Source organism: Syzygium oleosum, unplaced genomic scaffold (genome assembly GCF_021117445.2).
Source record: "Syzygium oleosum isolate NSW1041296 unplaced genomic scaffold, Sole_v2.1 Sole_v2.01, whole genome shotgun sequence".
In the NCBI taxonomy this organism is placed as follows: Eukaryota; Viridiplantae; Streptophyta; class Magnoliopsida; order Myrtales; family Myrtaceae; genus Syzygium; species Syzygium oleosum.
In genome coordinates, this window is record NW_026607485.1 from 17,741,834 (window position 1) to 17,755,259 (window position 13,426).

At 40.8% G+C, this 13,426-nt stretch overlaps 1 protein-coding gene and 1 pseudogene across 1 annotated transcript; both read left to right on the top strand.

Moving 5' to 3' along the window:
* The first annotated feature begins 4,969 nt into the window (after positions 1–4,969).
* On the top strand, positions 4,970–5,493 carry LOC130140718 (putative lipid-transfer protein DIR1). The gene has a single exon (XM_056320898.1). The coding sequence runs from the start codon at positions 5,010–5,012 to the stop codon at positions 5,310–5,312; it is 303 nt and encodes a 100-aa protein (XP_056176873.1). The 5' UTR covers positions 4,970–5,009; the 3' UTR covers positions 5,313–5,493.
* A 5,784-nt stretch (positions 5,494–11,277) lies between these two features.
* Positions 11,278–12,010, top strand: LOC130135020 (uncharacterized; annotated as a pseudogene).
* Positions 12,011–13,426: the final 1,416 nt, after the last annotated feature.

Genomic DNA, 13,426 nt, shown 5'->3' on the forward strand with positions numbered 1-13,426 from the left:
CCAATGGACATAGATTCGGAGTATACAGAATATCCGTTAGGTCCCGATAGAGCTTATCGGAAGCTAGTGTCCACTATTTGGATAGATGTTGGTCTAGGTGCTTGGCAGGCTCACGAGTATATAACATGGTATATTCGGGAGGGTGATGAAATTTTTTGTCCGATCCGTGGTTTCAATGGATCCCCAGCAGGCGGTACCAAGGAGGTTTTGTGGGATCCTATAGAGCTCGATATCCCAGATAGGGAGGTGATCGATTCGGACATCGGTTCGTCTAATTCGAGTTCGGAGGATTCGGACCCCGAGCCGGATTACATAGTATCTGATTCGGAGTCGCCACTGGGACCAAATGGGAGTTGGTGATGGGTTAGGACACCCCATACTTTTTGGACCGACCTACTGATGGTAAAGTAGATTGACTCTAGCCTGGTATCTTTTTGTAGGCTTTTTGTGGAAATGCCTAAAGTGGGCTTGTAAAGAAAATGTTTCCTAGGGGTTAACTAAGTAAATATTAAAATAGTGTTGTTGTTTGATTGCTGTGAATCGTTTTCCTACCTATCCCTATTTATTATTATTGTCTAGGTGTTGGTTGTTATCGCTTCCGCACGCGTAGTAAAAATGAAAGGGTCGGCGACAAGTCCTGAGACGTCGCATCATAATAACCGTTGTGGGATGTTACACGCTCGCAGGGTTTGGGGCGCGACAGTCGGTCTACGGACGACGATGCCCTGAGGAGCCTGTCGAGAAAGCAGGATGCCGTGGGCCGGTGGTCCACGTTGCCTAGGAAGAGCCATGCCCTAGATGCCCCGAGAGTACGAACGGGATGCCATGGTTAGAGGACTTACGAAGCCTGCACAAGCCGTTGAGTAATCCAGCATATACTGCAGCAGACCGGACTGGGCGAACCGGACCCTGCTAATCAGGATGTTCCTCTATTCGTAGCCGGGGAGCGCACCGGACATGTGTCTTGGAGTGGTGATTAAAGTTTGATGAATGTCACACAACGCCTGCAACGTATGCTCGTGTGAATGGCTATTCATTGATTGACAATCTTTTAGCCTGGTGATTAGTGCTCGAATGAAAAAGAGAGTTCATGTATGCTATGGCTGGTTGATGATTGGTTTAGTTGCCTATATGATTGACCTTATTGAGGTGTATGATATTATCTGTTTAGTATGGCGTGATAGAGCTTACTTTGCTGAGCTTTCGCACACTGTTTATTGTTGACACTTTTTACAGATTAGTAGCCATGCCGATGCTCCCCGCGTCAACCTCTATTAGCTACGGGGTGCCCATTGATTTTGAGGGCCACCCGTATGAGTTTGAGGACCCTGGCTTTCCGGGAATTGTGTTTGTGAAGTGTATCTTCATCCTGACTGTTGATATTTGGTCCCCTGTGGGACCCATTCTTTTGGGTTTTATCGCTATTTATGCACGCGTTGGAGGACGATTAGTGGGACCACTCCCATACTAGGGGCCGGATGGAGCTGATGATGACACTAGTAGTGAGGTTGAGTGAGGACAATACCAAGGACGAGGAAGGAGCAAGTTTTTGGGAAAGACACGACAGTCATTTTTTTGAGATAGAGTCATGTAGTGCTGGGTGATAGCCTTGTTTGTTTTTTGTTAGGGCTAGTGGGTCACAGTGTTTAGCCGGGTTGGAGTAGTTATGGAGTCCCCTCGTGTTTTGAACTCACTTTTGTATCACCCGTATTATTATATGAGATGGATGGTATTTCCATAGCTTGCGTGTCCTTACACTTATATATGTCGATGTTTCTATATCACATTCATGTTATAATGCTGACCTTTAGAAAGAAGCATCTTCCGCCTGCGAATAATATGATAACTATTGAAAATTAGAGGATTCATCAATGAAAGGGGCAGGCTCGGGACGCTACTAAACAAGAGTGAATTATCCAAGCAGGTGATTCTATGCACTTAAGGTTTAGGGAATCAAATCTACTTCGTGCTCAGTTTAATGGTTATAGTCGATAATCATTTTGTACCGAAAAATTACCTAATCAATTATGAATTTATTGTACTGATATCAATTCTTTTCGAAACTTTTTATTTTTGCCAATTTAGTCATAAACCTTTGCGAGAAATTCCAATATAGCCATTTCGATCAATTTTTGCGGGAAATCGTTAACGTGAAGGTTCTGTCATTGCCGACTACCCTACATGGCACACTGCAAAGTCAACAATTTCCAACGAAATTTGGTTGAAAGAATTACATTGCAATTTCATGAAAAGATTTAGGACTTAATTGGTAAAACTGGAAAATTTATTACTGAATTGGCATCCATATAATAAGTTTAGGACTGATTGGACAATTCCCCCATTTTGTAAAGCTGGATACTACCAGGCTATGGCTCTACGAGATTAAACAATTATTAGTGTCATGGTACAAGTTATTGTTTAGGCTTATTCTAACAAATATTGTCAATCCCATATAATAAGAAAAACAATGCGACCTCCATTGATCCCACTTAGAAACACGGTTTTATATAGTTTTTATTGATTACTACGTTGCCCATAAAATAAATGTATCTAATTTTTTTTTTAATTAGTAAGATTAGAGTATGACCAAAAACATTAGGAAGATTAGAGGAGAAACTCTTTTGTAGACTCAGGTCCATGGACTCAAAGCAATCACGGCCATCGGTCATGAGGGACTCATCGGTAATGATAAACTCGGTATATGTAGATAAGCATAAAAAAAAAAACAAAAAGAATTTTCGAAAGAGAGAGTCATCCACACAACTTCCAATATTGAGTGATGACAAGGATGGAGAATAGGGGTGAGCATCGATTTGGTTCCAAGTCGGGATCGAGACCGATTTGACTAGTTCTAGGGGACTCCTAGTTCCCAAAATTTGGAACCAGCGGTTCTCGGTCCAATTCTCGATTCTAGGTGCGGAATCAGACCGCCCGGACCCGATCGGACTAATATATTTTTTTTTATAATTCTTTTTCTCTTAAAGAGTAAAGACGTTTGGGATGCATTCCATTCTTACCTTCAGCAGAAATGAAGTAATGACTACAAATTTGTTTGTACATATATATGCATTTTTAAGTATTTAACATATGTTGATACGACACCATGTAATAGAGTAATAACAACAAAATCTAGTGGCAGACTAGTCGATCATCAATTAGCGCCGCAACCTAATCACATAAACATTTATTTAACGAAAGATGAAACTAATGCTCTTTTTTTGTCTTTTAATGTTGGAAACTCTCAGTTTTAGCTCTTTAACCAAGAAGATGCATATGGAAGGAACAAACAAAAATTGATGCGGAAAAGAACAAAATACAAGGTGTAACTATTTGAATTCATCGCAACATATTGAGGTACAATTGCTCTAGTAGATGGTGGAAGCGACATCACCATGTGCAAGCAAAAGCCCATTTGAAACTTTTGGAGTTCAAGATGTAAGGAATAGAAGAAACCAAAAAATTAAAAATTAACAAAGGAATTACCGGTTCTGGGATAGACCCTAGAACCTGATCGAACTGGTCGGTCTAGTTCAGAACTAGGAGGGCCGATTTCCGATTCCACAAACGGGGAACCGACCCTGTTCAGTCTAATTTCAAGGTGGGAATCGACCCGGCTTGAAACCGATCGCCCCTAATGGCGAAGCATGGTCTCGAAAACTAGGACCGAGATTTGAGATGGCAATAGTTACCTTGCCTAGCAAGGTGTAGGGCATGAGGTGGGAATGGGAACTATGTTTCCATCTTGAGCGAGTCACAGGACGAAAATCCATTGGTAGGGAGTTTAAAACGGGCTATGTTTTCCTCCATATAGATTGATTTGAGGAATTTGATTGGCGAGTTATTTATATGAACATTATCTCTGTGCAAACTGTAACTATATATGCGGACAATATCCATGTTTGTAATCCGCAGATCAAAAGAGTTGTAGGAGGTCCTCTAATCAAGGATAGAGAAAAACATGACTCTTTTTAAAACTAGATAGAGAGGCCGTCTTTACTAATATATTGAGCAAAACACGAGGCTGTCCGGTTCTAGGGTAGCAATCGACCCACCGGAAACCGAACACCCCAAATGACAAAGCCGGAGTTGGTTAATCTACACAGCCTCCGAAATTACGATCGAGATTTGGGATGGCAACGGTACCTTGCCTTACAAGGTGTAGGGCATGAGGTGCGAATGGGGACTACATTTCCTTCCCAAGCGGGTCACAGGACGAAAATGAATTGACGGGGAGTTCAAAACCGGCTGTATCTTCGTCCATATATGACTGATTTGAGCCATTTGATTGGTGAGTTGTTATATGAACACCATCCAAGTGCAAACCATAACTATATATGCGGATAATGCCGATGTTTGTAATTCACCGATCAAAAGAGTTGTATGAGATCCCCTAATCGAGGATAGAGAAAAACATGACTAGAGAAACGTCTTTACTAATATATTGAGCAAAACACAAGGGTATCGTTGCAATTCCCGCAACTAGAATCTAAAAGACGAAATATTTTATTTGGTGGACGTACATGACTCCTAAAACCAAACCTAGGTTCTTCAATGTCTAATCACGATGATTACCATTACCCTGTCTTAATCTCTAGTGATAGCTAAGGAAGAGGACTAAATAGGAATCTCCACCGTCACAAGACGGTTCGATCAATGTTCAAGAATCCAAGGAACACCAAACGTGGCCGTTCTCCTTATATCAAGCCGTCATGCGATCGAAAAACTAGACAAACAACGTATGGACAATGCGAAATAATCCCTTTCGGCAACGAAAATCAACGAAGAAAATTGACCTCTCTTGCAACCACAAGTACACATAGTGACACCACAATGCAAGTGGTGACCTACTTAGAAACAATGTATATTCACGTGCAATCCCCAAATGATCCCCAATCGATTCTCTATTTAAAGCACATGAAACATCACTCCCTCTCTCGTGGCCAAGAAGCAAGCATAACCCTCGAATTGGAGAGACTACGAGTGTCTGTCATTACTTAGACAACAACAAGATGGAGGCATCCAGCAAGAAGGCGGCGATTCTGTTGGGATTGATGGTGGCGATCGCTTGCTGCGCCGATGCACAGACCATATGCAACATGACCTACTCGGAGCTGATGGCCTGCAAGCCGGCCGCGACGCCGCCGAACCCGCCACCGCCCACGAGCGAGTGCTGTGCAGGGCTCTCGCACGCGGACTTGAAGTGCTTCTGCCAGTACAAGAACTCGACGATCTTGCCCTCGATCGGGGTCGACCCGAAGCTCGCGATGGAGCTCCCCAGCAAGTGCAAGATCCCTAATGCGCCCACATGCTGATCGCATCGCATTGTGCGGGTGCGTGTGGGGTTGGAGAGAAAGTACTAGCCCAAAGCTTTACAATAATGCATATCATGTAGTATGCTTTTTCTTTAAGTGCTTAATCTCTGTGTGCTTTGTATAATTAATACACCCTTTTATGAGCTCTTGCTCACTCTATGGATACCAGCTTATAATATTCTGACAGAAATGTAAAGGAAGAAGGAATATTGAAAATTGTACTGTTGTATTGTACATGGCAATATTTACAGTACCAAAAAGGATCAAAGAAAGAATAAACATGATACATTCTCTATTTTATCCCAATTGAATGAATCAATTAATTCTCAATCCTCGATTGACTGAATCGATTAATTCTTGATCTTTGTGATTAGAATCGGAGTCAAGAACCAAATCGGATCTTCCTCCAACACTCATCCTCAAGCTGGCAGCTTATATATGTCAAAGATGCCTAGCTTTTTTAGTAGATACGCATGATGTCTCTTGCATAAAGGCTTAGTGAAAATGTCCGGAGGCTACTTCGCAGTTCCAATTCCTCGAGTTGTAATAATCCCTTCTTGAATCTTTTCTCGAGTGAAATGACAATCAACTTCTCTGTGTTTTGTCCTTTCATGAAAAACTGGGGTTGCTGCTAATTTGAGTGCTGCATCATTGTCACAAAATAATTCACTCGCTCCATGAATTTGTACCCGAAGATCCGATGGAAACCTCATATCCAAACTATCTCCCAAATAGTTTTTAACATAGCTCGATATTCCGATATAAAGAGACAGTTGATTGTTTCTTTGTCTTCCACAAGATTAGGGATCTTCTCAATTTAATGCAAAAACCAGTGATAGATCTTCTGATCATTGGGCAAGTCACATAATCTGTATCACAATAAGTCGTCATTTTCATGTTGCAATCGATAGACAATAGGATTCCAAGTTCTGGGCAATCAATTGATGGGGAGATGCAGAAGAAGGCCAATGAGGTGATGGAACAAAATGAGGGAAGCTGTGACAGAAGGTGGTGATAATGATAGGGGGTTATGAGGGCCATGGATGAGTTTGTGAGAACCATTTCTGAAAACTCCATAAATGCCACGTCGTTATATTGAAAGACAACATAAAAGATTTAGGTCACCTAATATCGAATGATTGATTCGAATAAATATATTTGTGTTTACACACCATCTAAAACATTTTCATGAACTACTCGTAAGAAAGAAGCCAGCATGACTAAGACAGGTTTGGTGATTGCATTCGACACTTTTTGGACCATGGAGTGTAGAATTTACCTTATACAGTCGTAAGTATCCCACAGACCTAGTATATATACTCAATTCAATATAAACCGTCAGATTTGGAGGAACCCATGTAGGATCTACATGGAACCTACCGTTTTCAATATAAATCAGATTTATTCCACCTATCCTCATAGGTGATTCGATGGCAGGGAGTGAGTCATGACCTTTTGTTTTGCCATAGAAGGGAAGAATTGGGATTTTGCTCTTATTCTTGAATATATTAGGAATTTTGGTCTTTTTCTCGAATACTGTCTACTTTTCTTTGTTTGCTAGGCAAATAAGACTTTATAGAATAAGTACAAAGTCTGGTAGTTATACATTAACTAATGGAACACAAAGCAGGCAGATCAAGCAGCCAAGAAGGCTACAGATGGGCATCACAGGGTTTACAGTGTACTTTTTAATTCACATGACAATCTAAACCCTATAGTATGCTCAATAGTCCTATCTTGAAAGATTCCACTAAAAAATAAAGCATATATTAAACGAAAGTGTTATTTTATATGTCTGACATATACATCACTCGTCCGATAATTATTTACGACATTTATTAGGTGCGACACTGTCATCCAATGTCATGAGATTACGATGCCATAATATTTCATATCTCAAATTGTGAATGGATATAGTGTAGGCCACAATGAAACTCAGCAAAGAGCATGATCCACTTTTTTGGAGAATATAAGTAATAACAAGAATATTTTGAGGGGAAAATTTCAAATAAGGATCCGAAGTGCTCTCGTTTTCTCAATTAAGGGCCTAAAGTGAACCATGTGTCAAATAAGGATATGAAGTGCCCTCATTTTCTCAAATAAGGGCCTGAAGTGAACTTTGTCTTAAATAAGAGTATGAAGTGACTATCCTAGTCTAAAAAGGAGCTTGATCTCACCAGAGTCAAGGGCATTTTCGTCTTTTAATTTTTTTTCATAAAAAACAAACTCAAAATGAAAAAAAAAGCTAAAGTTTAAAAAAAAAAACAAATAAAAAAATAAGGGGGAGGGCTGGCAGCAGCCCTCTTGCCTGTGGTCACCGCCCCATCGTCGGTGGGGCGGCGGCGATGGCCGGCAGGGTCGCTGGCGTCTCGGCGATGACCAGCGACCCTTGCTAGCCAGAGGCGAAGGCCCGCTAGCCCTCGCCAGAGTCAGGAGAGGGCGGCGATCCTCTCCTAAATTTGGGCGAAGGTCGCTGGACCTCGCCGAGATCTGGGAGAGGGCCGCTAGACCTGGGTGAGGGCCGACGATCCTCCCACAGACTTGGGCAAGGGCCAGCAGGCCGTTGCCGCCGCCCCACCGGCGATGGGGTGGCAACCATAAGCAGGGAGGGCTGGCTGCCCAGCCCCCTGTTTTTCTTTTTCTTTTTTTAAATTTTTAATCTAATCTAACTAAAATTTATATTAAAATTATATTTGGACGAAAATGCCCTTAGTCGACTTGAAAATTTAGCCAGCCGGTGAGGTGAGGCCTTTATTTGAAACTGTTATAGCCATTTTAGGCCCTTATTTGAGAAAATAAGAGCACTTTAAGCCCTTGTTTAAGTCCACTTCAAACCCTTATTTGAAAAAATGAGAGCACTTCGAGTTCTTATTTGGAATTTTTCCTATTTTGAATGGACCGTTTTTGCAGTGTCATGAGTCGTAGTAAGTCATATCTCAAATAGCAAATATTGTGGATGAATGTCGAACATTATCGATACATAGTCCTACTTGTTATAGAAACCTAGGTCGTTAAAGAGAAACACGGATCATAGCTTAGTTTTCCTACTACTATAATCTCACTCAAAGAATGGTAGGATTATGAAAGTCTGAAATATGTGAACTCATTACATATAGGCGAAAGAAATATAGAAATACTTAGATTTGGTAAGCCACTTCTAACTGACGCGAAATAAAATTAGAGTGAATTATCCAAGCAAGTGATTCTTTGCACCTAAGCTTTAGGGAATCAAATCTACTTCGTGCTCAGTTTAATGGTTATAGTCGATAATCATTTTGTACCAGAAAACTACCTAATCAATTCTGAATTTATTGTACAGATATCAATTCATTTCGAAACTTTTTATTTTTGCCAATTTAGTCATGAACCTTTGCGAGAAATTCCAATGTAGTCATTTTCATCAATTTTTGCAGAAAATCGTTAATGTGGAGGTCTTGTCATTGCCGACTACCCTACATGGCACACTGCAAAGTCAACAATTTCCAACGAAATTTGGCTGAAAGAATTACATTGGAATTTCACGAAAAGGTTTAGGACTTAATTAGTAAAACGGGAAAATTTATTACTGAATTGACATCCATATAATAAGTTTAAGACTGATTGGACAATTCCCCCATTTTGTAAAGCTGGATACTACTAGGCCATGGCTCTACGAGATTAAACAATTATTAGTGTCATGGTATGAAGTTATTGTTTAGACTTAGTCTAACAAATATTGTCAATCCCATATAATAAGAAAAACAATGCGACCTCCATTGATCCCACATTTTTTCCATTGATTCCACTTAGAAACACGGTTTTATATAGTTTTTATTGATTACTACGTTGTCCATAAAATAAATTTATCTAATTTTTTTTAATTAGTAAGATTAGAGTATGACCAAAAAAATCAGGAAGATTAGAGGAGAAACTCTTCTGTAGACTCAGGTCCATGGACTCAAAGCAATCACGGCCATCGGTCATGAGGGACTCATCGGTAATGATAAACTCGGTATATGTAGATAAGCATAAAAAAAAGACAAAAAGAATTTTCGAAAGAGAGAGTCATCCACACAACTTCCAATATTGAGTGATGACAAGGATGGAGAATAGGGGTGAGCGTCGATTTGGTTCCAAGTCGGGATCGAGATCGATTTGACTAGTTCTAGGGGATTCCTAGTTCCCAAAATTTGGAACCAGTGGTTCTCGGTCCAATTCTTGATTCGAGGTGCGGAACCAGACCGCCCGGACCCGATCGGACTAATATATTTTTTTTTATAATTCTTTTGCTCTTAAAGAGTAAAGACGTTTGGGATGCATTCCATTCTTACCTTCAGCAGAAATGAAGTAATGACTACAAATTTGTTTGTCCATATATATGCATTTTTAAGTATTTAACATATGTTGATACAACGCCATGTAATAGAGTAATAACAGCAAAATCCAGTGGCAGACTAGTCGATCATCAATTAGCGCCGCAACCTAATCACATAAACATTTATTTAACGAAAGATGAAACTAATGCTCATTTTTTGTCTTTTAATGTTGGGAAACTCTCAGTTTTAGCTCTTTAACCAAGAAGATGCATATGGAAGGAACAAACAAAAATTGATGCGGAAAAGAACAAAATACAAGGTGTAACTATTTGAATTCATCGCAACATACTGAGGTACAATTGCTCTGGTAGATGGTGGAAGCGACATCACCATGTGCAAGCAAAAGCCCATTTGAAACTTTTGGAGTTCAAGATGTAAGGAATAGAAGAAACCAAAAAATTAAAAATTAACAAAGGAATTACCGGTTCTGGGACAGACCCTAGAACCTGATCGAACTGGTCGGTCTAGTTCAGAACTAGGAGGGCCGATTTCCGATTCCACAAACGGGGAACCGACCCTGTTCAGTCTAATTTCAAGGTGGGAATCGACCCAGCTTGAAACCGATCGCCCCTAATGGCGAAGCCCGAGTTGGTTAATCTACATGGCCTCGAAAACTAGGGCCGAGATTTGAGATGGCAATAGTTACCTTGCCTAGCAAGGTGTAGGGCATGAGGTGGGAATGGGAACTATGTTTCCATCTTGAGCGAGTCACAGGACGAAAATCCATTGGTAGGGAGTTTAAAACGGGCTATGTTTTCCTCCATATAGATTGATTTGAGGAATTTGATTGGCGAGTTATTTATATGAACATTATCTCTGTGCAAACTGTAACTATATATGCGGACAATATCCATGTTTGTAATCCGCAGATCAAAAGAGTTGTAGGAGGTCCTCTAATCAAGGATAGAGAAAAACATGACTCTTTTTAAAACTAGATAGAGAGGCCGTCTTTACTAATATATTGAGCAAAACACGAGGCTGTCCGGTTCTAGGGTAGCAATCGACCCACCGGAAACCGAACACCCCAAATGACAAAGCCGGAGTTGGTTAATCTACACAGCCTCCGAAATTACGATCGAGATTTGGGATGGCAACGGTACCTTGCCTTACAAGGTGTAGGGCATGAGGTGCGAATGGGGACTACATTTCCTTCCCAAGCGGGTCACAGGACGAAAATGAATTGACGGGGAGTTCAAAACCGGCTGTATCTTCCTCCATATATGACTGATTTGAGGCATTTGATTGGCAAGTTATTATACGAACACCATCCAAGTGCAAACTGTAACTATATATGCGGATAATGCCGATGTTTGTAATTCACCGATCAAAAGAGTTGTATGAGATCCCCTAATCGAGGATAGAGAAAAACATGACTAGAGAAACGTCTTTACTAATATATTGAGCAAAACACAAGGGTATCGTTGCAATTCCCGCAACTAGAATCTAGAAAACGAAATATTTTATTTAGTGGACGTACATGACTCCTAAAACTAAACCTAGGTTCTTCAATGTCTAATCACGATGATTACCACTACCCTGTCTTAATCTCTCGTGATAGCTAAGGAAGAGGACTAAATAGGAATCTCCACCGTCACAAGACGGTTCGATCAATGTTCAAGAATCCAAGGAACACCAAACGTGGCCGTTCTCCTTATATCAAGCCGTCATGCGATCGAAAAACTAGACAAACAACGTATGGACAATGCGAAATAATCCCTTTCGGCAACGAAAATCAACGAAGAAAATTGACCTCTCTTGCAACCACAAGTACACATAGTGACACCACAATGCAAGTGGTGACCTACTTAGAACCAATGTATATTCACGTGCAATCCCCAAATGATCCCTAATCGATTCTCTATATAAAACCCATGAAACATCACTCCCTCTCTCGTGGCCAAGAAGCAAGCATAACCTCGAATTAGAGAGACTACGAGTGTGTCCGTCATCACTTAGACAACAACAAGATGGAAGCAACCCGCAAGAAGGCGGCGATTCTGTTGGGATTGATGGTGGCGATCGCTTGCTGTGCCGACGCACAGACCATATGCAACATGACCTACTCGGAGCTGATGGCCTGCAAGCCGGCCGCGACGCCGCCGAACCCACCACCGCCCACGAGCGAGTGCTGTGCGGGGCTCTCGCACGCGGACTTGAAGTGCTTCTGCCAGTACAAGAACTCGACGATCTTGCCCTCGATCGGGGTCGACCCGAAGCTCGCGATGGAGCTCCCCAGCAAGTGCAAGATCCCTAATGCGCCCACATGCTGATCGCATCGCATTGTGCGGGTGCGTGTGGGGTTGGAGAGAAAGTACCAGCCCAAAGCTTTACAATAATGCATATCATGTAGTATGCTTTTTCTTTAAGTGCTTAATCTCTGTGTGCTTTGTATAATTAATACACCCTTTTATGAGCTCTTGCTCACTCTATGGATACCAGCTTATAATATTCTGACAGAAATGTAAAGGAAGAAGGAATATTGAAAATTGTACTGTTGTATTGTACATGCCAATACTTATAGTACCAAAAAGGATCAAAGAAAGAATAAACATGATACATTTTTCTATTATATCCCGATTGACTGAATCAATTAGTTCTCAATCCTTGATTGATTGAATCGATTAATTCTTGATCTTCGTGATTAGAATCGGAATCAAGAACCAAATCGGATCTTTCTCCAACACTCCCCCTCAAGCTAGCAGCTTATATATGTCAAAGATGCCCAGCTTTCTTAGTAGATACGCATGCTGTCTCTTGCATTATGGCTTAGTGAAAATGTCCGTAGGCTACTTCGCAGTTCCAATTCCTCGAGTTGTAATAATCCCTTCTTGAATCTTTTCTCAAGTGAAATGACACTCAACTTTTATGTGTTTTGTCCTTTCATGAAAAACCGGGCTTGCTTCTAATTTGAGTGCTGCATCATTATCACAATATAATTCACTTTCTCCATCAATTTGTACCCCAAGATCCGATAGAAAACCTTGTATCCAAATTATCTCACAAATAGTTTTTGCCATAGCTCAATATTCTAAGCCAGCTAATGATAAAGAGATCATTGATTGTTTCTTTGTCTTCCACGAGGTTAGGGATCTCCCAATTTAATGCAAAAAACCTGTGATAGATCTTCTGGTCATTGGGCGAGTCACATAATATGTATCACAATAAGTCGTCATTTTCATGTTGCAGTCACGAGACAATAGGATTCCAAGTCCTGGGCAATCAATTGATGGGGAGATGCAGAAGAAAGGCCAATGAGGTGATGGAACAAAATGAGGGAAGCTGTGACAGAAGGTGGTGATAATGAGAAGGGGTTATGAGCGCCATGGATGAGTTTGTGAGAACCATTTTTGAAAACTCCATAAACGCCGCATTGTTATATTGAAAGACGACATAAAAGATTTAAGTCACCTAACATCAAATGATTGATTCGAATAAATAAAATATCCGTGTTTACACACCATCTAAACCATTTTCATGAACTACTCATAAGAAAGAAGCCAGCATGACTAAGACAGGTTTGGTGATTGCATTCGACACTTTTTGAACCATGGAGTGTAGAATTTACCTAATACAGTCGTAAGTATCTCATAGACCTAGTATATATACTGAATGCAATCTATACGGACAGATTTGGAGGAACGCATGTAGGATCTACATGGAACCTACCATTTTCAATAGTTTAAAATCAGATTAATTATTCCTCATAGGTGATTCGATGGCAGGGAGTGAATCATAACCTTCTATTTTGCCATAGAAGGG

Bases quoted from the DNA above. Each gene is read 5' to 3' on its own strand.
- LOC130140718 (XM_056320898.1), top strand. From the start codon at position 5,010: ATGGAGGCATCCAGCAAGAAGGCGGCGATTCTGTTGGGATTGATGGTG.